The following is a 23,863-nucleotide window of genomic DNA, read 5'->3' as shown; positions in this document are numbered from 1 at the left end:
AGATGATCAGCTGGGACTCGAGAGGCAGAGAATAGATGGGGGCAGGGCCAGTCAGAGGTGGTATTTGCCGGTTCTCCGAACTACTCAAAATTTCCACTACCAGTTCTCCAGAACTGGCCAGAACCTGCTAAATGCCACCTTTGGTGTAATGGCCAAGGCACCAGGCTAGAATTCAGGAGACAGTGAGTTCTAGTCCTGTTATAGGCCCAAAGCTAGCTGAATGACCTTGAGCCAGTCACTTGCTCTTAGCCCTAAAAATAAGGTAACAGGACCACTTTCAAATCTTGCCAAGAAAACTGCAATTTTCACCAGCGCTCAATACAGTCTCAAAATAGCAGGAACTGAAGGTCAGGGACATTCTCATTTCTCTGTCTTCTTTTTTCTTTTGATTGTCTTTTACTCCCATTGCAGCCAATGACAGAAAGTATATTTAAGGCAGTTTTAAAGCAGATACACATTTCCTATATATTAGGTGTCATGGAGATGAGACACTCCAGCTGTTATTGCTTTTTAGTGCTTTCCAACATTTTTTTTTTCAGAAACTGGTTAGAGGCATTTGGAAAGAAAAATAGAAGTAGTAATTTACTTGTTTTTAGAATTTATTTCTGTTTATCTGCATTGTCTTCATAATTTTACACTTTGCAATAAGGAACAGGTATCTGAAGTTCGCCTCTGTACATGATATATGAAATTGAGCATCATCCTGGAAAATACGTTGCAATCTTCAAATAAATTAAGAGAGTATATTGTGAGTGAATCTGTTTTGAATTAGAAGTTGTCTTGGTAGAGGGCCAGTAGGGAAAAAAAGGATGGAAAGAGAAGGGTAAGGTAAAATGAATGGAAATAAAAGTTGGTTGGTTTTCAGTCACTCAGGTTTTCTCAGCCAAACAGCATTATTGTGAGAATAAAATTAGGGTATACCACTTTCCATGTTTCAAAGGAGTCACCCCCAAACAATTCCTTATGTGCATGACATCTTTAGGGTTTGTGTGGAGTTTGTCATCTTGTTTTTAAAAAGGAGAGACACGTATGCCACACAATTTTCTGCATACCGGGATATTGTTTCTAGTAATTCTCTGGATGTTTATATACTACTGGCAACTTCCTGAATTAATTTACACTAATTGGTATGTAATCAAAATAATTTGGCAGAAACTAGACACTCAGAACCTAGTATGTGGTTTTAGCAAGGGTATTTGAGCCTTGTCCTTTGGTTTACAAGAAAATTATCGTGGTAGATAGCTCTTTTAGCATGCTATTTATTTAGTTCTATTTTTAGCTCAGCTCCTATCAAAATGGATTCTTATTGGCTCTTCCTGGCTTTTTTCCTCCTGCACTAGGCCTATTCTGTGATGTGCATGTTTTTATCATTATCCTCAATTATGTCTTTGATTTTGTTGGGTTATTTATTGTATTTATAATTTTATAAGACTATAATTTATAAGGCTGTCATAAATTTTGAGACGGGCAACCTTATAAACCTTTTGAGTTAAGAAAATAAATATGCATTCAAAGTGTTAGCATGATAACAGGCTTAAAACGAAAAACTGAATAGTTTCTTTTTATATCTTAGCTACACACTACAAAACAGCATAGATTATTTAAGATTATGCCTAGTAACTTCGCCATTTGCAAACATTCTTTGCAATTACCGTACCTTTTTAGAAGGTTCAAAGAAACTTTAGTTAAAATTAATTAAATACATACATATGATATTCTATGCATGTATTAAGAGTTTCCAAATAAGGGCAATAAAGGGTCATCTGAAGAAGCATTTTCCCTTCAGTGTTAATCAACAATGCATTCTTCTTGATTTCTTAAAGCAATGAAGGGTTTTATTTTTATGCAGAAACACAAAAGCAACTTCATGTGCTTCTAGAGGAATCATCTGGGTGCTTCCCATAGGAACGCACAATTTCAGTGCCCAGCTGTCAGTTGGAGTGATTGAGATACAGCACAGAGGTTGACTGAGTTACCAAAATAACTCTTCCTTAGATTTTGAATAGCTATCTGAACTGAATCCCCAGAGCCCTGGATAATTTACCTGCTCTAAGATGAACCAGCCTTTACACAGATAAATCAAATCTGAACTTTATGTCTTTTTGGCAGTTTGGGAATGATCTAATAGAAGAAGTCTAAATCAAATGTTTGTAATAATTTGTAACAACTGAAGCTTTACAGGTAGTCCTCAACTTATAACCATTCAAAGCTATAACTGTGTTGAAAAAAATGACTTATGATTGTTCCTTGCCCTTAAAACTGATGCTGTGTTTCTGTGGTCACTAACAAAATTTGGGAGCCTGGCAATTGGCATCCATTTATGACGGCTACAATTATTGATGTCATGTGATAAACCTTCCCAGAAAATGTTCTGACCTAGGCTTCCCCAACAGAACGAAGCTGAGTCCCGATAAACCCCTTTTATTTAATTTATAATGAAGTTCCTTTCCAACAAAGTCCCGGCCAACAGTCTTTCAAGATAGTTCCCAATTACAGACCTTTATCAGGCTTGGAGAGTGGCTAGGCTGATATCTTTCAGATGCCACAATACTTGGCAAGCATGCCGGAATGAACTAATTGCCTCCTACAAAGCTCCACTCCCCTTTCGTTCCTCTTTTATTCTCTAGGGCAGTGGTCCCCAACCTTTTTTGTACCAGGGACCAGTTTCATACAGAAACACTTTTTCAAGGACCGGGGAGGAGACACTTGGTGGTTTGCTTGCAGACGTTTCATTACCTGACTAGATAACATCTGATGTTGTTACCTAGTCGGGTAATAAAACATCTGCCAGCAAACCACCAAGTTCAGGGAGGCTCAGGACAAGTCCCTGCAGGATGGCTGAGAAGCCCCGCCTCTCAGCCCTGCCTCCCTCAGCCTCATCCCTCAGGTGTCTGCCTCGTTCCTCTCTCAGTCGCTCTCTCGCTCCTCCACCAGCCCAGGAAGAAACTGCTTCAAAGAAGCCAGCAGGGTGGCTTTTCCTGTTGGTGCAGCTCCTCCGAAGCGCCCGTTCACCCCCACCCCGCCGCCCGCAGTTCAATCCAGTGCTCCGTTCTGCCTGCCTGCCTGCCTGCCTTCGTTTCTGGTTGTTTCGGAGCAGCTTCGGCTGAGTAAAAGAGGCGAATAGTTATTATTCTCAGCCAAAGCTACCCCGAAACAACCAGAAACGAAGGCAGGCAGGCAGGCAGAACGGAGCACTGGATTGAACCGTGGGTGGCAGGGTGGGGGTGAACGGGCGCTTCAGAGGAGCTGCGCCGACAGGAAAAGCCACCCTGCTGGCTTCTTTGAAGCAGTTTCTTCCTGGGCTGGTGGAGGAGCGAGAGTGACTGAAAGAGGAACGAGGCGGGAGGAAACTGAAGCCACTGAGTCGGAGAGCAGGACAGGCTTTGGTTGCTTCCTCCCTCCCCTTCTTTCATTTGTGTCCTTGATCCCTGATCCCAGCAGCATTCACCGAAGGTGAAGAAAGCCGCCATTTTTATTTTATTTTTATTTTCTTTGCGGCCCGGTACCAAATGATCCACGGCCCAGTACCGGTCCACGACCCGGTGGTTGGGGACCCCTGCTCTAGGGGAAGGGCCATTCGCCATCCACCTGTGGCTTTAACTCCCAAGTCGGCCCTTGTTCCTCAGCTGTTCTCTTCTTCTGGCAACTCTGTGCATGCACACACTGGGAACAGGCTCTAGCTATTCTTCTGCCTCACAGATGTCTGACTCTGAATGCAGCTGATAACTGTCAGATGGCCCTGCCCCATCTCTGTGTCCGAAGCAGAGCACTCATCAGAGCCTTCCCCAGATTCCAGAACTGGCCCATGCTCCTCCCCAACCTCCTCACTGTCCGAATCTGCTACCAGTTCAACTGGCCACTGTCGGGCCACAACAGAGAACTTCTGACAAGAAAAATCCATGAGGGGAGCTGGATTTAATTAACGATCACGTGATTTGCTGAATGACCATGGCAAAAAGGTTGTAAAATCAGGCCTAACTCACTTTGTGACCACATTGCGTAGTGATATAAGTTCCAGCACCAATTGTGTCAGGAACTACCTGTATTTGAAGATGTGTCAAAAAAGCTGTAACACCATGCAGTCCAAAGGTATCATGGTGTAAACAGAAATTAGGTTTCATTTTTAAAACAGGACAAAACAGATGAGATGTTTAAGGAATTCTTCCTTAATTGGTTTCTTCCAATGTGTTGGGGCTCTCTGTGAATTCACAGTCAGTATGGGAGCCCAATCTATCTGAAGTGCCCCCAAATGGGTCTGTATGAGAACTAGCTCTGTCGAATTAGGAAAAAGTATACTGAGAGCCTTCCTCTCTGTTTAAACGGCCTTTTCTTTCATTGTTTCTATTTTCATCCACTTTCTCGTTCTCTCTCATTGCAGACATGTGAAGCTGGAAACTTTTCTATCCATGTTACCCTCAGTAATCTGAGAAGAGATGGAAAAAGCTGAGTGTTTTGCTTCTAATTAAATCCTTTTGAGGTTACTGTTGACTTACATTTATAAATATATAGGTGAATAGGGGGAGCCTTACCAAGAGCCTCTTCTGGATGATCTCAACAGACGGCTCTACAGAGTAAAATAAGATAAATATGTATGAAAATGTTACAGTGTGGAACATTCCCTTTGGGTTTTAGTGTCCTCCAGGATTTTGTAGTCTATCCATTCTGTATCTCCATCCCTACTTTCCCCCCAAGATTCAGCAACTTTTATCCCATGAGCAGGCTTACTTGTTATAACCCCTTTTTTTTCCAATGTCATCTTCTACCCCAATTACGGGAGAAGAAGGGTGTCTCTTATTTTCTTTCTGATTGAGCTATCTTTGATCAATGTACTATCGACTTCATTTAGCGACCGTTCAAAGTTACAGCGGCACTGAAAAAAGTTACTTAGGGCCATTTTTCACGTGTACAACCCATGACCGTGTGATCCAAAATCAGATGCTTGACGGTTGGTTTGTATTTATGACGGTTGCAGCATCCCAGGGTCACGTGATCCACTTTTGCAACCTTCTGACAAGCAAAGTCAGTGGGCAAGACAGATTCATTTAACAACTGCGGCAAGCAAAGTTGTAAAATGGGGCAAAACTCACTTAATAAAAGTCTTAGTTAGCGACATAAATCTGGGGCTCCATTGTGGTCGTAAGTCAAGGACTATCTATATTGTTGGGCAATTGTGAGACTCTCAACCCCTAGAAATATAGGAATTTCTTGAAACTGCTTCCTCTTCTTTAACTGCTTATCTAGAAGGGTTGGCAGAAGTGGGGCTGCTGAAAGATGCATTAATTTTACATACTGTAAAATGCTTTGAGAATTGAAGTATCTCTGGTAGGTACCTCAATGAAAAAACAGGTGAACTATAAAATTATATGAGCATAATAATCACATCCATATTACTGGTGCTACCTTCCAAGCCTTGTACTAAAAGAAATATTGAATGTATTTTTTTTAAAAAAAAACCTACACAAAGTAGAGCAGGTAGTTTTAAACTTTTTTTGGATCTTTCAATTGATAGGATCCAAGACCTGTAAGATCCCTTATCCAACGAAGAATCCTTTCACGTGGCTATTTTATTTTGTGTCTTGCCCCAATTATACCTATGAGGTAAGCATTTTTAATATTGAAAAAAAATGGTTTTGCTTGATGTATATATACTTTACGTTGCTATAGGGTCACTTATTAACAGTTGAAGGCTTCAACTGCACCCTTAAATATATCCCTATGTATGATAAACCACCGTATTACTTTGCAGAACATGTTCAGAATACTACAGAATGCAAAAACATAGCAAGCATGAGCAATAGATGAAATTGTTGCATAGTATTTCTTGCAGATGAGGGATTACCTCAGATCTGCTACAGTCTCAAGGACACTGGGGAAAAATGAATAACATTTTTTAAAGAACTGCAAATGGAAAGTCCTACTATAAATTAGTAATAAATTAGAAATGTATGTAAATGGGAAAATTTGTGGAAAACGGATCACGCAGAAGCCGCTTAGACAAGTATTTTTCTAATTTATTTTATGTGGGTCATTTGAATATTGGAATACATCAAGCTATTTTAGCTTCACACTTTTTTAATATATAAAACTGTGAAGGGGAGGAGGTAAATTTTGACATTCTAGGATATCTCTAGGTGATTTTGCAAGGCTTTACAATTCCTAGTACTATAATGTAACAAAAGTAGCCAGAAATTATTCACTTTGCTCTAGATTATATTCCTTAAAAGAGTGTTTATCATAATTATCAGAAGTGACTTTTTATGTCGAATTTATGGGGAGAAGAGCGGGAATTATTAATTTTTTTAAATGAATCATCAAAATTTGATTATTTTAAAATTGTTTCCAGGAAGGAGAGTACTAACAATACAACTAAAACCATTCTGCTGTTATTTTGTTTCTGATCCTTAATAAACATGGTAAATTGAGGCAAAAAAAGCATTACAGGCAGGCAGTTGATATATAGTATTAAAATTAGACCCGCCCCATGAAATTCTATGATTGTGAGGCATGCCAATTGCAGCAATAAAATTCTCAAAGCACTCTTTGTGTATGTCTTTTGACCATCATCTTCAATTAGTAGATGTCAGTGCTTTTCTTTTAAAGGCCCTACACATCATATTTCTGTCTACTAATATTTAAGACCTCTATATCTTCTTTATTTATCTTAATTACTTTATCTTGTACAGGAAATGTTTTCACACTTATTTGAAAGATCTTAAACTAGAACTTCATAAATGTAGCAACTCATTTCCAAGATATTGGTTGTAATCTTTAATTATTTGCATGTTAATGTTTTACTGCTTTTGTTTTACAAATTAATATTAAAAATAGTTATGTTTGATTATTTTAACATAAAGGGACTAGTTACATTTAGCAATTTTAATCATGTGAAATAGTTCTAAATCTTCTTGGCCATTACAGCTGGGAACATGGATTGGTTTTACTATCATGACTCAGTGCGTTCCAGGTGAATAGCATTCTTGGTTTTAAAATTTTGGGGTATTTATTCTCAATAGAATATTTTGTAATGTTAACCACCTTTTTTTCTCTTGCAGTGGGATTGTTCACCTTGCTGTGTTTCATTCAGATGACGGTCTGGGCAAAGGACAAACACTACACTTATATACGAGAGTTTAAGGACTACCCTAGTTTTAGAATGTCCATCATTCCTTTCTTATTATAAGAACAATGTTTTTCCCTCACTGAATTATAAGCAGCAAAATGGATGGGCATCCAAGAAGACTGTTGGCAACGGAGCCAAGATATGAAAATAATTTAGATTGATTGTCTCTGATGCATGTTAATACTGTGTTACAGTGAGAGAGGCTCACAAGTCACACTTCCCTTTCTGATATGCAGGTTTTAGCATTGACTCCTCTTTTTTTCCCATCATATTGCCTTAAGGGTCATGAAAAACATTCATATTTTATTGTAGTTTGATCCGCCAAGGTAACAGATAAGCGGATGCTTTTGATGCTTCTTTGGGTTTGACTCTGAGAAAAAAAAAATCATGAGCATCCATACCGCATCCAAAAGAGAAAACAAGGTTGCATCTGGTATAAGATGCTTGCTATAGCAAGCGGTATAGGTCATTTATGGGAAATCTCTAGCCTGCAAGCCTAATCTGGTTTATGGGGCCAGCATGTTACAGCCTAGGGGCCTTGGCCTTAATCTAACCTGCACTGAAACCTGCCTCATTCCCCCCCATGGGCCCCTCTCATCACTGCCCTGCTGATTGGAAGCACATCCAGTGCATGGCTTTCCCAGGGAATACTCACTATTGGCAGATCGTCTTAAGAGTTGCCTTTTGCTTCCTCTCAAAATGGAGGACCTACATCAGCTCCAATCAGGGTCTCCCTGTACTGTATTTCTTTTGATTGGGAAATGTGCACACTTGACACAGGCATCTGTTCCTAACCACAGTGGCGCCAAAGTGACTTATCAAAATAAGCATTGTGATAAAAACACAATAAAAACTCCACTTCTTCATTCTTGCATAGTAACATCCAGAGATGGGCTGCTCCTGGTTCAGACCTGTTCACACGTACCGGTAGTTCTGACCACTGGCTGGGCCTGCCCACCTGCCCCGGTGCTATCCTCTCCTATATACCTCACTCTCTGGCTCATTCGCCCTGCTCAGACAGCCCAGCTGATTTCCGCGCCTCGCCCGCTCTACTCACTGCGGCTGCCTGAGAAGGTGTGTTGGAAGCCATGCGCATGAAATCACTGTGTGTTTGAAGCGCGCTCACATTTTCAGTTCTGCACTAGGCGAACCATTTATTAAATTATGTGAAGCCCACCTCTGGTAACATCCCACAAAATACATGAGTTTACATTGCAAGGCACATTTCTTCACAGCTGTCCTATTCTTTATAGATACCAATACATACTGGACAATTAGAAGAGCAACTTTTAGAGAATGCACAGTGGAAAGTGTTCCATGAAATTTATAACTCCCCTTAGTCCTGGATGGTGAACTATGTTTCCCCAGTCTCATTCTGCATAGAAAAGGAGTAGAGTTTTATTTTAAAACTCTACATCCTGAAATTATAATCCGTTGGGCCAAAGAAATTCAAATCCAATTCCCAACCCTGGTTTAGAACATGTTACACACAGTAGGATCACAAGGAAAGAAAGCAGTCAATACATTAAGAATAATTATCCGATGCAGCCGTCTGGTGATCCTACCAATCAGCTACTCTGAATTGTTTATGATTAAGATACAATTAAGCTTGGTAAAATAAATAGAAAAATAAATTTCTGTAGAGATTACCTATCCAAACATCCCCAATAAAAGTAGACCTTGGGTTGACGGCAATTGGGACCGGGATTGCTATCACTGAGCAATGCAGTCATAAAGTGTGACATGCATGACCTCATTGATAAACAATTCAGGCACTCCGTGTTGTCATCATAGCTCCAGGATGGGTGGATCATTAAGCAGGAGTTCCAGGTAAGGGGCTTGGGATGCCACAGGTGCTGGCACAGCCTGTGTATGAATTGGAGGAAGGGGTGCTACAATGAGCACAAGCGCAGGGAGGCGGAGGTGAGGTAAAGAGAGTATGATACGCTGCACAGGAAGGCCGGTGGGGTGGGGGTGTAATTTACCTGAGCAATTTGCAACCTTCTCTGCCGTTTCCCTCTTTTGAGTTTGCTTGTGAGAAGGTAGCAGGGAAGGTCTCAGAGGACAATCACATGACTGCAGGATGCTGCAACTGTTGTAAGTTGCAAGCTGCTTGCCAGGTGTTCAGATCATAATCATATGACTATGTGGACACTGCAATAGCTGGAACTTTGATGACCAGCCATAAATGCACATCTAAAGCTGTGACAACTTTGGTTGCTGAACAAGTAGTCTTGGCAAAGCTACCAATAAAAATACGATATTGGCTGAAGGTAACAAAAGAGATAAGGAAATGGATTTTTACCCAATCTTTAGCATGTTGTGTCTTCATGAAGCCCTATTAGATAGAAGATGCATTCCCTACATTAACTTCACGACCTCCTGCAACCTGGTGCTTCCACTAACTGCTATGGCATCTTATACGACCTGCATTTCTCATGCTTGGAAATGCTTATGTTTATACTTCAATTCTATGCACGCTTACTTGAATGTAAGTCTTATTGGTATGACTTACTTTTAAGTAAAGGTGCATAGCAGCAGGTTATAGACTGCAGTCCTCCAGCCTTATGCCTGGATGCAAGGAAATATTAAACAATCCTGCATTATATTTTCCCTAAAATGCCCCACTTATTTTTTTAAAAAAATGTGTGCAAAATTGTATCAAGAAATCAGTACAACGTTGTCTTAAATTTTTAAGAAGACTGTAGCAACAAAAGCACCTGGGAGGTTTCAGATGTATTTATCTAAAAATAATGTACATTTTTCAGCTATTTGTATAGAGATAATATGTAATAAACTGAAACTTTTAAACTTGGTTGAAATTACTGTGTGACTAGAATACCCACTGCAGTGAGTGGCCAAATTTTGGTATTTTATTATCCAGAAAAGCAATATGCTTGAACATATCCATGATATGTAAAAATGTAAAAAATACTCCACCTTCATACATAGAAGCTCTAAAGTCTTTGTGCAGCACTCAGTACTTCTGGGAAGGTTGTTTGGAAATCAGTTATAAGTAGTCCTTGACTTATTGACCAATTGCAGTTGCAACGGACGCTCCCGCCAAATTACTTATGGCCCTTTTTGTCCTTGAGGACTACCTGTAATTATTTTTCTACAAAATGTTAAAATGTTCTATAAAACTCGTTAAACAGATGTGAGTTTATGGATGTCTTGTTAGCCTAACTTAGGTCAAGAAAACTTGAGCTGCAATGTTGCCAGTAGTCGATCGATGTTCTATTTCTGAAGATCTTCTGAAGGATAGCAAAGGCCTTCTTTTATATAAGAGCCCCTTCAAGGTTGTGGATTTGTTATTTTTGTTTTTAAATTGTTGTAGCTGCCCACTCTTGAGATGTAACTGTTGCCTTGAAATATATGCCACCGCAATAGTAGTGATAGCACTTTGACTTATATAGTGCTTCACAGTACTTTACAGCCCTCTCTAAGCGGTTTACACAGTCAGCTTCTTGCCCCCAACAATCTGGGTCCTCATTTTACTGACCTTGGAAGGACGGAAGGCTGAGTCAACCTTCAGCCTGGTAAGACTAAAAATGCCAAGCTGCAGGCAGCCGGCAGTCAGCAGAAGTAGCCTGCAGCACTACTGCATTCTAACCACTATGCCACCACAGCTTAGCAGCTGCTGTTTTAAAGATTTGAACTGTTCAAAGTGGGTCTTGCATAATGTTTGTCCTGAATAAAAATGGTCAGAATACCACAAGCCAAGATACTGAAAAATTAGAACTTTCCCATTCGTCCATAATATTTGGCCATTATATAGCAGGCAGTGTGGGCTATTTTCACCCATAAGCAATATCTCTGTCAGATTCAAACTCACTGCCCCCATTCTGACTCTTACTAAGAATTTGCAATGTTATTCCATTTTCCTTAAAGTTTGGAAGATTGCTGTCAAGGGCTGGCCCTCAGCAACTGGAAATGTTGGCGTAGCTGCCACACAACTTTTATTTGCTTAGGTGCCGACAGACAACAGGAGTCACTTTCATCTCTCTATTAGCTCCAGCTGCGCGAGGGTGTAGAGGAATCTCCTCATCCTCCATCTGCTGTTTAGCGAAATTCACAAAAACCTGCAGGAGGAAAGCAGAGAAATGTACAGCAAGAATCACCCTAGGAAGCCAACTTCTAGTAGATATTGGTGGATTATTTTTAAAAAATGACAAAATGTGTGATAATGCCACAACACAAACCCTAGCCTTTTATATTTGCATCCTGATATCTGACACAACTACATTCGTCATGGGGTTTGTTTTGTGATTTCATGTCATCTGCTCCTCTACAGACACTTTGGGAAAGAGAGAAATCCAGAAGCTGTCCAGAAAGTGAGTAAGATTTGGGTGGGAAAAAAAAATCATCTTCCCCCAATGATTTTCGTTCACACAGGCTGATCTGATAGAAGTAGTAGTATGCTAAGATAGGGTGATTTTGACAGTTGACATACTTAACAAAACTTTTTTTCTGCAAGCAAAATATTTTATATTCATTTAATTAGGAAAATTTATATAGCAGCCTTCTCACTCGTGAGTACTCTAGGAGGCTTACAGAAAATAAAAACACAATGCAGAAGGAATAATTAATAAATAATAAGTAATAAATAATAAAATAACTCCCCCATTTCCCCCTCGACTATAACACACACTCATATCAGCCATTTAATGGGCTCCATCCCACACTGGGTTCCCCAGGCCTGCTGGCAAAACCACATAGTCAGGGCCAGTCTATTTTCGGACGGATGAAGTTCCAGAAGGAGGGAGCCAACACAGAGAAGGCCCTTCTTCTGGGTCCCACCAGATGTACCTCCTTAGGGGACGGGACCCGCAACATTCCTTGCCTTTATAAATCTGCATTAAATCCTTACAAAGGGTGTATAAGCAGCAAATGGATCACTATTCTACAGAGACAGAAGAATCTAAAACCAAACCATGATTATTGTGAAATTCCTTTGCAACTACAAAGAAATGTTTAAAAGATAAGTGCTGCTGAAATATCTACAAACAGTAGTCCCACTGGATGGAACTCAACTGCCCTTTCAAATAAATGAACTTCTGCCCCAAAGTGGGAAACTGAATTACCCCAGTTTCTAATATACAGTACTGAAATAGTTTCTGTAGTTGGACTGTTCACGTTAACTTAGTGGAAGATTTCTATTTTCAGAATATTTTAATTTACCTGATCTAGAGTAGTTTGTGAGATAGAGTATTCTTCAATATTTAGGCTCTCTTTGTGGGAGAGAATTAACCTAAATATCTTGGCCAGTGAGTAGGTACATATTTGGTACTGCAGCATGTTATAGTGTTTTTCTCTCTGTATCCCTCTTGGAAAGTTCTGGCACATGAATTGTTCTACTTGGTTGAGATCTGGAAGCAATCCAAGTTTAGGCGCCTTGATTTTCATGGTAACAATGTAGCCATCTCCGTATCTATAAGATAGCCATGGTTCATTAATTTATATGTTTGTGCAGTAATATTCACATTTATTTTATGAGAAACTTCATAAAGGGAGCACACAATTATTAAATCACATACTTTCACAAATCCTTAACCATGAACACGAGATACCAATCTTCAGCTTACTTGTATTTGAGATCCTGGATGGTGCCCAGACATTTGAAGGTGCCTTTAGCCATGATAGCTGTGCGAGTACAGAGCGCCTCACATTCTTCCATGCTTATAAAATAAGAAACACATTTGCACTTTACATTTAACATACAAAACAGGAATCGGGATTTCAACAAATAGATGTCTTATGGTGGCCAAGTGTGGTCTTATCCTGTCTTTACAGTAATGGGGGGAGGGGGACTTTAAAAGACAGGAAGTGGGGAGACTAAATCCTTTCCTAATCAGCTGCATTCCCACCTCAAACATTCCAGGCTAACTGATAAAATGAGTTGCAAACTCAGGAGCAGCTGGCACTATCTTTACTGTGCTCACAGAGCTAAGCTTTGCCATAAAAGAAGAAACTTGGTGAGATGAGTTGGACTACATTAGACTGACATTATCTTGGAATTTCATTGCAAGGGATATTTCTTAGTTTTAACAGAATAACAGAGTTGGAAGGGACCTTGCTCAGGAAGAAAACCCTGGCCTATACTATTTCAGATAAACGGTTGTCTAATCTCTTCTTAAAAACTTCCGGTGTTGGAGCCCTCACAACTTCTGGAGGCGAGTTGTTCCACTCATTAATTATTCTGTCAGGGAATTTCTCCTTAGTTCTAGGTTGCTTCTCTCCTTGATTAATTTCCATTCATTGCTTCTTGTCCTGCCCTCTGGTGCTTTGGAGAATAGCCTGACTCCTTCTTCTTTGTGAGCAGCCTCTCAAATATTGGATTACTGCTATCATTTCACATCTAGTCCTTCTTTTCATTAAACTAGACCTACCCAATTCCAGCAATCATTCTTTATATGTTTTAGTCTCCAGTCCCCTAATCATCTTTGTTGCTCTTCTCTGCATTCTTTCTAGAGTCTCAACATCTTTTTTAAATCATGGCAACCAAAACTGGATGCAGTATTCCAAGTGTGATTTCTCATTGTTCTCGTTTTTTCTACCTATTCTATTTTCAAAATAATAATAAAGAATTGGTAATGCTGGCAGTCATCAATCTTTACATTTTATTTTATTTACATTTTAGCATTTACAGAGCTTGTCAACAAGCTTTTGCTGTACATTCACACTATCTCATAGAATATATATGCTGTTGTCTTTTATTTGGAGGATTCTCATGTTTAACCATCACCATTCTTTCTTGCTTTTTTGTTCTGCAAAGCTGTTTTTAAAAAACTATGGCAAATAAAAAGCAGGTGCAAGTAATCTGCAAGACTTCTATAGGACAGTCAAAGCATTTGCTAAAACCAAAACATCTGTATTCTCCAGTAAGAGGCAGCCATTTCCAAAGCTTTGGAGGCTGCTACTAGACCAATTTTCTGATACTCTCAAGTGATATGAAGACAACCTTTTCTCTGCTGCCTCCTACAATGGATTAAAAATGAAGTGGAAAGCAGGCACATTCCAAACTTAAACAAATTTAAATAAATTGCTGTCATTGTATCATTTATGTACCTTTCTGAAGCTATTTTAGCAAAACCTAAAGATTGATAGTGCAGGTGGAATAATTAAACATCATTTTTCAGGACACAAAATTGTAATTGTGAAAAAGTAAAATAAGGAGACAGTAGAGTATAATTGCGATGCACACTGGGATGGACCCAGACAATTCCCCACTCCTTTATCAAGCTAATTCAGTGACTTGAACTAGCCGTTATCTCCCAGCTTAATCTATCTCAGCAGGCTTGCTGTGAGGATAAAATGCCAGGAGGCAGTAATTGCTTGAAGGAAAGGCAGAATCAAGGAGCTGAGGACCCTCACAGCCTTAAGAAAGTGAAGCTAAAATCTGAATGAGCTGAATCCATCTGAATGAGCGATGAGTGCTAACCAGGATATACAATTCAATTTATTTTGATGGGAGCAAGGCTTACATTACCTGTGAGAAGTAAGAACCACAGCTCTTCCATCTCTGATCACACTGAAAATTGAGTTCCATAAGAAGCGTCTGGACTTAGGGTCCATTCCTGTAGTTGGTTCATCCTGTGAGAACAGGAATATATGGAAAACTAGTAAGTTTTCTCAAGATCGGATGGTGAAGCAGCCTCCTCCCTTGTCAAAGAAGTAATATTTTTAGAGTTCCAATTATTTATTTGTATCCCACCTTTATTATTTTTACAAATAATTCAAGGCAATGAACATATCCAACACAATTTCCTCCTTTGGGTGTTTAACAGTCTTACTCTTGGGTGTGCTAAAAGGTAACTTTTTCAAGGTCTGGATGTATGTGTCTCATCCTTCAGAAAAAAAGGTGTACCTCAGCTATCAGAATTGTGCAAAATGGCTTGACATAGCTTATCAGCCTTCATTGAGTAGAAAAGGAAAGACAGCCAAAAAAAAAAAATCTATGAGCAGATTGTGCAAAGAGCTAATCCACACCAAAAGTAACTATGGCATAGGGTAGGGGTGTCAAACTCGCGGCGTCACATCATGTGATGTATCGTGACTTTTTCCCCCTTTGCTAAACCAGGAGTGGGCATGGCCAGTGTGTGACGCATCCAGTACATGGGCCGCAAGTTAGACACCCCTGGTGTAGCGGTAGGACAGGCAAAGCCTAAGGGTGGAGTCAAGAGCGGAATCAGCCTAGAGTTGATACGTTCCTACAAGCGATTTAGGTCTAACCACTCTTGAATTATGTTGACCCTTATCTAGTGCCAATATAGTGCTGATGGTATGTATATAAGCATAAGCAATAAATGATCCCACCTAAAACTTCATGGTCCCGATTCTTTGCACCTGACACACTGGTGGGATAAAGCTTTCGGTCCCAAAGGCTATTGAAGTGGATTTCTTCCTCAGTTTTCCAGAGCTGTTTTGGCAATTAATAGTTACCTTGTCACAAAGCTACTTACTAGCAGGACTAAGGGAGGGCAACCTATCAGTGCAATAGCAGTGGAAAGTTTCCGCTTGGTGCCACCGCTGTATGTTCCTGCCAACTGATCCGCATCTTGCGACAGATCAAGTTTCTGAATTCCCCACTCTGCCACCTGTGGAAAAAGAAATCAAGATCTTGACATCTATGTAAAATGTTGAGGTTTTAATTCAGTCCATTATACGGATTTATATTTGGGACTCTCACAAAACGGCCTACCCCAATCTGGTACCAAAGCTACAAACATAATCTGGAGGATATCAGATTAGAGAAAGTAGTCATAAAGGATGCTTCAAAGGGAAGCTCATGTCCTTTAGCATTAGCAATCTCTGGTATGCCTTATGTACATGTTGAATTAATATCACGTTATGGTAATATTCCACAGGAAAAGGAGTAAGAGGGACAGAAGAAAGTCATAGAAGAGAAGAGAATGAAGCTGGAGCTGAACAATAGAACTAACACTGGAGCACTTCAAAATGATATTTATATAGATTTAGAGCATTTTATCTTATTGCCTCTGTGTGTGGTTTAGGAGTTGTACAGAGGCGGAGAAAAGGGCACTCCAAAGAGTGATAAAAAGGGCACAAAAGATCAGCGGATGTCCTCTTCCCTCATTGGAGGAGTTGTATAACATGGGATGTAGAAGGAAGATACAAAAGATCTTGAGAGACCCTTCGCATCCAGGCCACTCGTTGTTTGAGATCCTACCATCAGGAAGACGATACAGAGTGCTGAAAGCCAGGACAAGTAGATTTAAACATAGCTTTTACCCAAGTGCTGAGATCAGGTTAAATGCAGAGTTATGAATGTGGTGGTCTTAACATATATATATCCTGGTTGTACAGTTTTTTTAACTGTTGTTTGTTTTAATTTGTTTTACATTGTTATTTGTATATGTCTTTTGGTGTTGTTCAGTTGTATGTTATGAAAGAGCACCTTATTTCGTTGTTCTCAGGTTTCTGAGTACAATGACAATAAATTTATCTTTATCTAATTTATCTTTATATGCACCTCACACATGATTTTAGGGACGAGATTGCCAAAATCCAATGGGCTTTGAAGCAATTTGTGTCTTTATTCTGGACGCCCATGATACCATGTAATGGTGCCCACTATCTGAAGAAATTGTTGATCCTCCCACCAAGCCATAAACAGTGGGGAGTTTCATCATCATGCTTAGCTAAAACCAGACAAACCACATGATGGTTTAATGAGAAGGATTTTACCATCTTGCAATGAGTGCTGAAAGACTTCAGCCCATGCACTTCACACTGCCAGATTCATATGTTTTTATTTGCAGTATACATATACATGTATGAATCTTTTACTCTAATTGAAAGGTATTGCCATAGCATTTACTCACCCCAACCTGATGCAACACCAACACATGTGTGACAGTTACTGTGAATACACAGTGCTATACCTGGAGCTAGCCCTACTGCAAGCTTAGGCAAGAACAATTCCATTACTTTAAGTTTCATGTGTGCACATTTGAAAATATACTCTGTAGACTGAAGACCCTGTTTTGTAGTTTGATTTCACCATGTGCAAGACTGCGACTTAGAAATAGAAACAATAGCAGTGCAGTGTGCAGAGCCAAAAAGACAGTGCAATTTATATAGGTTAGTGCATTTTTAAAAAAGTTTAATATGAATCAATACGAGCTATTGTTCTAGCAAGAGCCATCTTTTTGAATATATAACTTTAGACGTAGCCCAAACATGCACTGAAAACAAAGAATAATTATCCCTACCCTTTCAACTTCCGCTTCTGGAACACCGCGCAGACGGGCATAGAGAAACAAATGTTCTCTTCCTGTCAGTAGTTCATCAATAGCATCGAATTGTGGGCAATAGCCCATGTTTTGGTGAACATCCCAGATTTGGGTCAATATGCTAGCAAAGTGAAAGTGATAAAAGAAAAAAAGAAATTTTTTTTACAGAGACAGATTTAATCAGCAGAGTAACTTTAGAGAGAAAAAAATATCCAGCTAAAATATAACAATTTTATAAAATAATATCTTGTAATTAAAGGTTTAAAGTAACACATTAAGAAATCGATTAAAATAAATCAAGTTAAATGCCTCTTCATTAAAGCTTGCCTGATTATTCAAAATGGCCTTACATTAAAATAAAAACACAGATTAAAATATTATTCACTTATATGATGAAATAAGACAACTAAACATACACCTTCTGGAAATCATGCAGACACAGCACTTCGTTCTTCTAGCTGCACAGAATTATATCCTTTGCAAACAATACAAAGTTGAATACATGCTAAATTTTAAAATGATATTCCTATCCACTGTAATGTTTCAAATACTCACTATAGGCTCATATCTCTGTAGGCAGAACAGACAACTTCAAGATTATGTACAGACCATACATGGGGTGTGTGTGCATGGAACACTGTTACTTTTCCACCAAAATGGTACCTGTTTATCTACTCACATTTGCATGCTTTCGAACTGCTAGGTGGGCAGGAGCTGGGCAAATAACAGGAGCTCACTCTGTTGCGCAGCGCTCAGGTCTTGAATTAATTGAATTGAATTAATTGATTACTGTATGATTGCCATTGACCATGCCAGCCAAAAACTCCAAACCAAAACAAAAGAAAAATATCTCTACCAATGACCTCCCAGACTCCCACACGTGTTTCAAATGTCTTGAAACCATCAATGAAAGCGAAATTTACATCAAATGCCGCCTATGCGATAATCTAGCCCATCCTGCCTGCTTAAACACAAACAAAAGCCTAGATGATATGGTGAAAAATTCAGATACATTATTTTATCTATGTCCATCATGTTCTCCTAAGCTAAACAAACTGAGTGCCCTACCTGACTGAGTTGAAAGCATAGAATGACTCATTCACTCAACAGAAGAACGCTTAGCAACACGTTTTGAAACGACTATACAAGCAAGCCTAATTTCTCTTGAAAAAAAAAATACAGCACAGATAAGTGAGTACCTATCGGCTCAAAATCAAATCCCACAACAACCACAACCACTACCTCAACTACAATCACAACTACAACCAAAACTAACCACCGAACCACAGCCACAAACAATTACTATCCCTTCAAATAATTCCACAAATAATATCTCCTTACTCATCAGAGACACCATGGAACGTGAACAGAAACATCCAAATGCCATCTTATTTGGTCTCGAAGACACCAACGAATCAGATGACATCACCAAAGTTCATGATATCATAAGCAACTCAAATACAACAAACATCTCTCCTGAAGATATCATTGAAATAACCAGAGATGGCCCTGGGTGCAAATACAATGACGGCTCTGTGGCCCCAAGATTTTGTAGAGTTGTATGCAAAAATGATCCAGCAAATGCATATTCATTCATACAATAAATGCCATGGCAAAAACCAATCCCAACCACAAAAAACTTAGCTCAAGACCAGACTTATCCATACTGCAAAGAATCCGCTCTCGTGAACTCTGCGCAGAACTCCAAAACCATCTAGACAATGGAGAAAAGGACCTATACATTGACTACAGAGCTGATTGCATCAAAAGAAAGTCACACAACCCACAACTCCGCATCCAACCCCACCCCATCCAATCCAACATCACTCAAAACTAGGCATGCACGCTCCTAACTACCTCTATTCCAACCACAACTGGCCTTAAAGGCAAGCTACTCAATGCAAGAAGCCTTGTAAATAAAATACCTGAATTTCTCCTCTTACTAAATACGGCTAAATTCAACATTATATTTGTCTGTGAAACATGGCTCAACGCATCTCTCCCTGATTCCATTACCACAGTAATAGACTATCATGTTTACTGATCAGATCGTGAGATCCGTAGAGGAGGCAGTGTTGCTATCTTCTATAAAAAATCCCTACATCTAAAAAACATCCAAGTTACCCAGGAGCTTGCTATTCCTGAGACCATCGTCTGTGAACTGTCCTTAAATATCACATTTTGGTCCTTATTATGTTACAGAGCCCCTGATTATGACATCGAACATGCAAACAAGTTAAATACACTACTAACATGGGCAGCATCCTTCCCACATGCTTTTATCTTTCTTGGTGACTTCAATCTACTTCATATTAACTGGAACCTTACGAATGTACAACTTAACCCACACATACAACCTTCTACAATGCAGTAACAAATCTGTGACTAGAACAACTAGTAACCAACGACACTAGACTTAACAACTGCCTCAATCTCATCTTCTGCAATAGTTTGAATTCAATTTACGGAATACAAGTTAAAGAACCATTTTCCAACAGTGACCACAACATGATTGACTTTTGTCTCAACATACATGCGCACAAAAAATCATCACAATGACAGAACCCCAATTATAACTTCAAAAAAGGCAACTATAAACTTATAAATAATGATCTCTCATCCCTTGATTGGCAATTTCTATTCTCTGGATGCAATACTGTAGAAGACCATTACAACATATTTTTACTTGAAGTCAAAAGAGTCATCAAACTATATGTACCATTAACAACTCCCAAAACCAGAAAAAAACAATTACCCAAAACAATAAGGAAGCTTCAATCCAAAAAGAAATCACTTTGGCGGAAAAACAAATCTGGTCACGTTGCCAACTTCAAAAGCCGATACAAAAATTTATGCCACCAGATAAAAACTGAATGCACCAATTATCACATTAAACAAGAAGAAAACCTTCGACACACCAATTCCACCCACGCTTTCTAAAATCTTGTAAACAACAAACTAATAGACTTAAGGTCCATCCCACCCCTGAAAGGACCTACTGGTAAAGACTGCAACTACGATGCTATTAAAGCCAACCTCTTTAACACATTCTTTGGCTCAGTATTTGTAAACAGCAATGGATCACGCCCAGTATTTTCTAGTCGAACTACAGACAACTACAATGATCTAATACATATCGATTTTACAAAAGAAAATGTTGAAAAAGCACTATGCAACCTAAAACCATCTCTATCTATTGGACCGGATGGAATATGTGCCTACTTCTTAAAAAAGCTACCCACTGCCATAGCCGAACCTCTAAGCATAATTTTTGAAAAATCTTTCAGGACCAGCTCCTTGCCTAACCTATGGTCACAAGCCACGGTCATCCCCATCTTCAAAAAGGGAGACCCCAGCCTAGTTGAAAATTACAGACCAATCTCTTTATGCTGCATCACCTGTAAAGCCATGGAATCAATTATTAACCAATCCATCATCCTCCACTTAGAAACAAACAACCTACTCTCTAATAAACAATTTAGTTTTAGGAAAAAACTATCATGTAATCTGCAACTCTTACACTGCAAAAACATGGACCACACAACTCGATCAGGGCAAAGCAATAGACACAATCTACATAGACTTCTATAAAGCCTTTGATTCAGTGGTACATGACAAACTACTCCTAAAACTAAAATTCCAACCATTTTCTTGGACTGCAGTCCTAGTTTTTGCACACTGTGTTTGCAAGACAAAAGACAGGCATGAAAAAGCTTTCTGAACATCTAACTGATATCCTGGGTTTCCTGTTAGAACAGACTGATTCAAGGTTTAAAAACCAGATCCAAATCCTGTCACGTTGGTTGCCTGTGATAGAAAAAAGCATGCCCTTAAGAAAAAACTGTCAGATTAATGGAGTTGTAATCCACTTCTTCTAGGTTGAATGTTACGGTATCTTTCGGTATCTCTGGACACCTGCATAACTGGATAGAAGCATTCCTGTCAAATAGACAACAAATGGTCAAAATTGGGAGCGTCCTATCAAATTCTGTACCTGTCAACAATGGTGTCCCCCAAGGCAGTGTTCTAGGACCAACTCTTTTCATACTCTACATAAATGATCTCTGTGATCATATTAAGAGCAACTGCATTCTCTTCATTGATGATGTAAAGCTATTCAACACCACAGACAATACTGTTACCCTTCAAAAAGACCTTGACTATGTACCAGAATGGTCAAACAAATGGCAACTTCAAATCTCAACAAATAAATGCTCTGTCCTACATCTTGGCAAAAAAATCAGAAAATAAAATACAGGCTGAATAGTCAAGACCTTGTTGATGATCCAAACTCTGTCAAGGATCTTAGTGTACTCATCTCAAATGACCTAAGCGCTAGAGCCCACTGTAACTACATAGCCAAAAAGGTGTTAAGAGTTGTTAACCTAATCTTATGTAGGTTTTTATCTGGTAATATTACACTAATAACTAGAGCATACAAAACATTTGCTAGACCAATACTCAAATACAGCTCATCAGTCTGGAACCCACATTACGTATTTGATATTAACACAGCTGAGAAAGTCCAGAAATATTTCACAAGAGTTCTCCACTCCTCTATTTGTTGTAGAATACCTTATGCTACCAGACTCAAAATTCTAGACCTAGAAAACCTAGAACTACACCGCCTTCGGTCCAATCTAAGTATAGTTTATAAAATCATACATTGCAATGTCCTACCAGTCAATGAATACTTCAGCTTCAACTATAACAACAAAAGAGCAAACAATAGATACAAACTCAAGGTTAATCACACCAAACTTGATTGCAGGAAATACGCCTTCAGCAACAGAGTGGTCAATGTCTGGAATACTCTACCTGACTCTGTGGTTTTTTTCCCAAACCCCAAAAACTTTAACCTTAGACTGTCTACTATTGACCTCACCCCTTTCCTAAGAGGTCTGTAGGGGGCACCAACATGCCTACCATCCCTATCCTATTGTTTCCTTTATATATTTTTATTTTTCTTATATGTATCCATGTATTCATAACTATGTTTTTACTTATACCTATTATCTTGTAAGCAATTGACAAATAAAAAATGAAATAAAAATAAATAAATAAAATAAAACCTGAGGCCATTATACAGAGGAATAAGTATTTTCTCCATATCCCTAACAGGAAATAAGGACCTATTGTTAAGGGCAATGTGATGGCAATTACCACTTAGTAGATATAAAGAAACATCTGTGGATCTTTGAGCTCAACTGTTCTGACATTTGTCAGGACTTACCTATGACCAACGACAACAGCATCTCCTGATGTTACTTTAATATCCCCAGTCAGCATTTTGAACGTTGTTGTCTTACCAGCACCATTCACACCCAAGAGACCAAAGCACTAAATTATAATTTAAGACATGCTGGTTATCTCTAGAACTTTACAGGAAAAGAAATAATACAAAATGCATTGCATAACTGAGACATAACCCACCTCTCCTGGACGAACACCAAGACAGAGTCTGTCTACTGCTGGTATACGTCTTCCTGCATATATCTGGAATAAGAATGTTTTCAACAGAAACCCTCATGTGAAGACAGTTGAAGGACATGTATTACTTAAACAGGAAAATGCAGCTTCCTCCAACTAGGCAATCGCCAGAAACTGTGGACTATTGTTCTTTTGCCCAGTCATGTTGTCACGATTATGGCTAATTGAAAGATAAGAGTAACTGTATGCCAAAGCATCTGGATTGTACCAACTGGAGAAAACCAACACAACACAACAGAAAATAACATGCAAACAATTCACCAAATTAAATATTTACTATTACAAGTAGTCCTTGACTCATGACCAGTTATAATGGGTCTCTGTAGATGTATTTATGACCCAGTACCCAAGTTCTGGCAGCTGCCCCTCTCTAGTCACCTTTACAGCTGTTTGCAGTGCCCTGCAGTCATGTGACAGCATTTTATGGCTTTTTGTTTTTGCCAAAAACTGGCATCTGCTTTTAGTTTTCAGCAAAACCAGCCCATGGTGAACAATTGGTTTGTTTTACGACCATAATGTTCACTGAATAAATGCCCCCCCAAAAGATTGTAAAATCTGATCAGTCGCATGGGTGAATACCTTTACAACTGCACAACTTTTGACCTTAACGGGCATGATCCATCATGGTTTTAAGTCGACAATAACAAGATAATCAAAAAAAACCAAAAAACTACAAACATGTGTTATTTTATATATAGCTTACATAAAAAAGTATTATAGATATGGCTTCCAGAATAGTGATGTTCATATAATATATGCAATGATATATAAATAGAGAGCCAGCGGTATAGTGGCTAAGGCATCAAGCTAGGAACCAGGACAGTGTGAGTTCTAGTCCTGCCACAGATGCAAAACTAACTGAATGACCTTGGACCAGTCATTCTTTCTCAGGCCTAGGAAGGAGGCAATGGCAAACCACCTCTTAAAAAAAAAACCCTTGCCCAGAAAACTGCTGGGCTCGTCTAGAGTTTAGACAGTCTCTGACAATCAGACACAA

At 39.1% G+C, this 23,863-nt stretch overlaps 2 protein-coding genes across 10 annotated transcripts in view; one reads left to right on the top strand and one right to left on the bottom strand.

Annotated features, from left to right (window-relative positions):
* The window catches only part of LOC113436129 (very-long-chain enoyl-CoA reductase-like), a 33,823-nt gene extending 25,836 nt beyond the window's left edge, over positions 1-7,987 (top strand). For 2 of the 4 annotated variants that reach the window (XM_087930213.1, XM_026700357.2), the window contains 4 exons: positions 4,379-4,442; positions 5,510-5,598; positions 6,919-6,964; positions 7,053-7,987. In XM_087930213.1, the coding sequence (XP_087786339.1) occupies positions 4,379-4,442; positions 5,510-5,598; positions 6,919-6,964; positions 7,053-7,180 (327 nt within the window). In that variant the 3' untranslated portion in view covers positions 7,181-7,987. The remainder of the gene's footprint in view (positions 1-4,378; positions 4,443-5,509; positions 5,599-6,918; positions 6,965-7,052) is intronic. The other 2 variants (XM_087930215.1, XM_087930214.1) reach the window with 1 other exon arrangement.
* A 1,857-nt stretch (positions 7,988-9,844) lies between these two features.
* Positions 9,845-23,863, bottom strand: part of ABCA4 (ATP binding cassette subfamily A member 4) — a 112,093-nt gene continuing 98,074 nt past the window's right edge. For 4 of the 6 annotated variants that reach the window (XM_087930206.1, XM_087930205.1, XM_087930208.1 and 1 more), the window contains 8 exons: positions 22,810-22,872; positions 22,610-22,716; positions 17,356-17,497; positions 15,583-15,717; positions 14,610-14,713; positions 12,706-12,798; positions 12,302-12,551; positions 9,845-11,202 (listed from right to left, as the gene is read on the bottom strand). In XM_087930206.1, the coding sequence (XP_087786332.1) occupies positions 11,080-11,202; positions 12,302-12,551; positions 12,706-12,798; positions 14,610-14,713; positions 15,583-15,717; positions 17,356-17,497; positions 22,610-22,716; positions 22,810-22,872 (1,017 nt within the window). In that variant the 3' untranslated portion in view covers positions 9,845-11,079. Of the gene's footprint in view, positions 11,203-12,301; positions 12,552-12,705; positions 12,799-14,609; positions 14,714-15,582; positions 15,718-17,355; positions 17,498-22,609; positions 22,717-22,809; positions 22,873-23,863 lie in introns of those variants that run through there. The other 2 variants (XM_087930209.1, XM_087930210.1) reach the window with 2 other exon arrangements.

The sequence above is a fragment of the Pseudonaja textilis genome, chromosome 3 (assembly GCF_049901715.1).
Source record: "Pseudonaja textilis isolate UNSWEBS1 chromosome 3, rPseTex1.2, whole genome shotgun sequence".
NCBI classification, from domain to species: Eukaryota; Metazoa; Chordata; class Lepidosauria; order Squamata; family Elapidae; genus Pseudonaja; species Pseudonaja textilis.
Note: the sequence above shows the minus strand (reverse complement) of the source record. Positions and strands in the feature narration are given on the sequence as shown.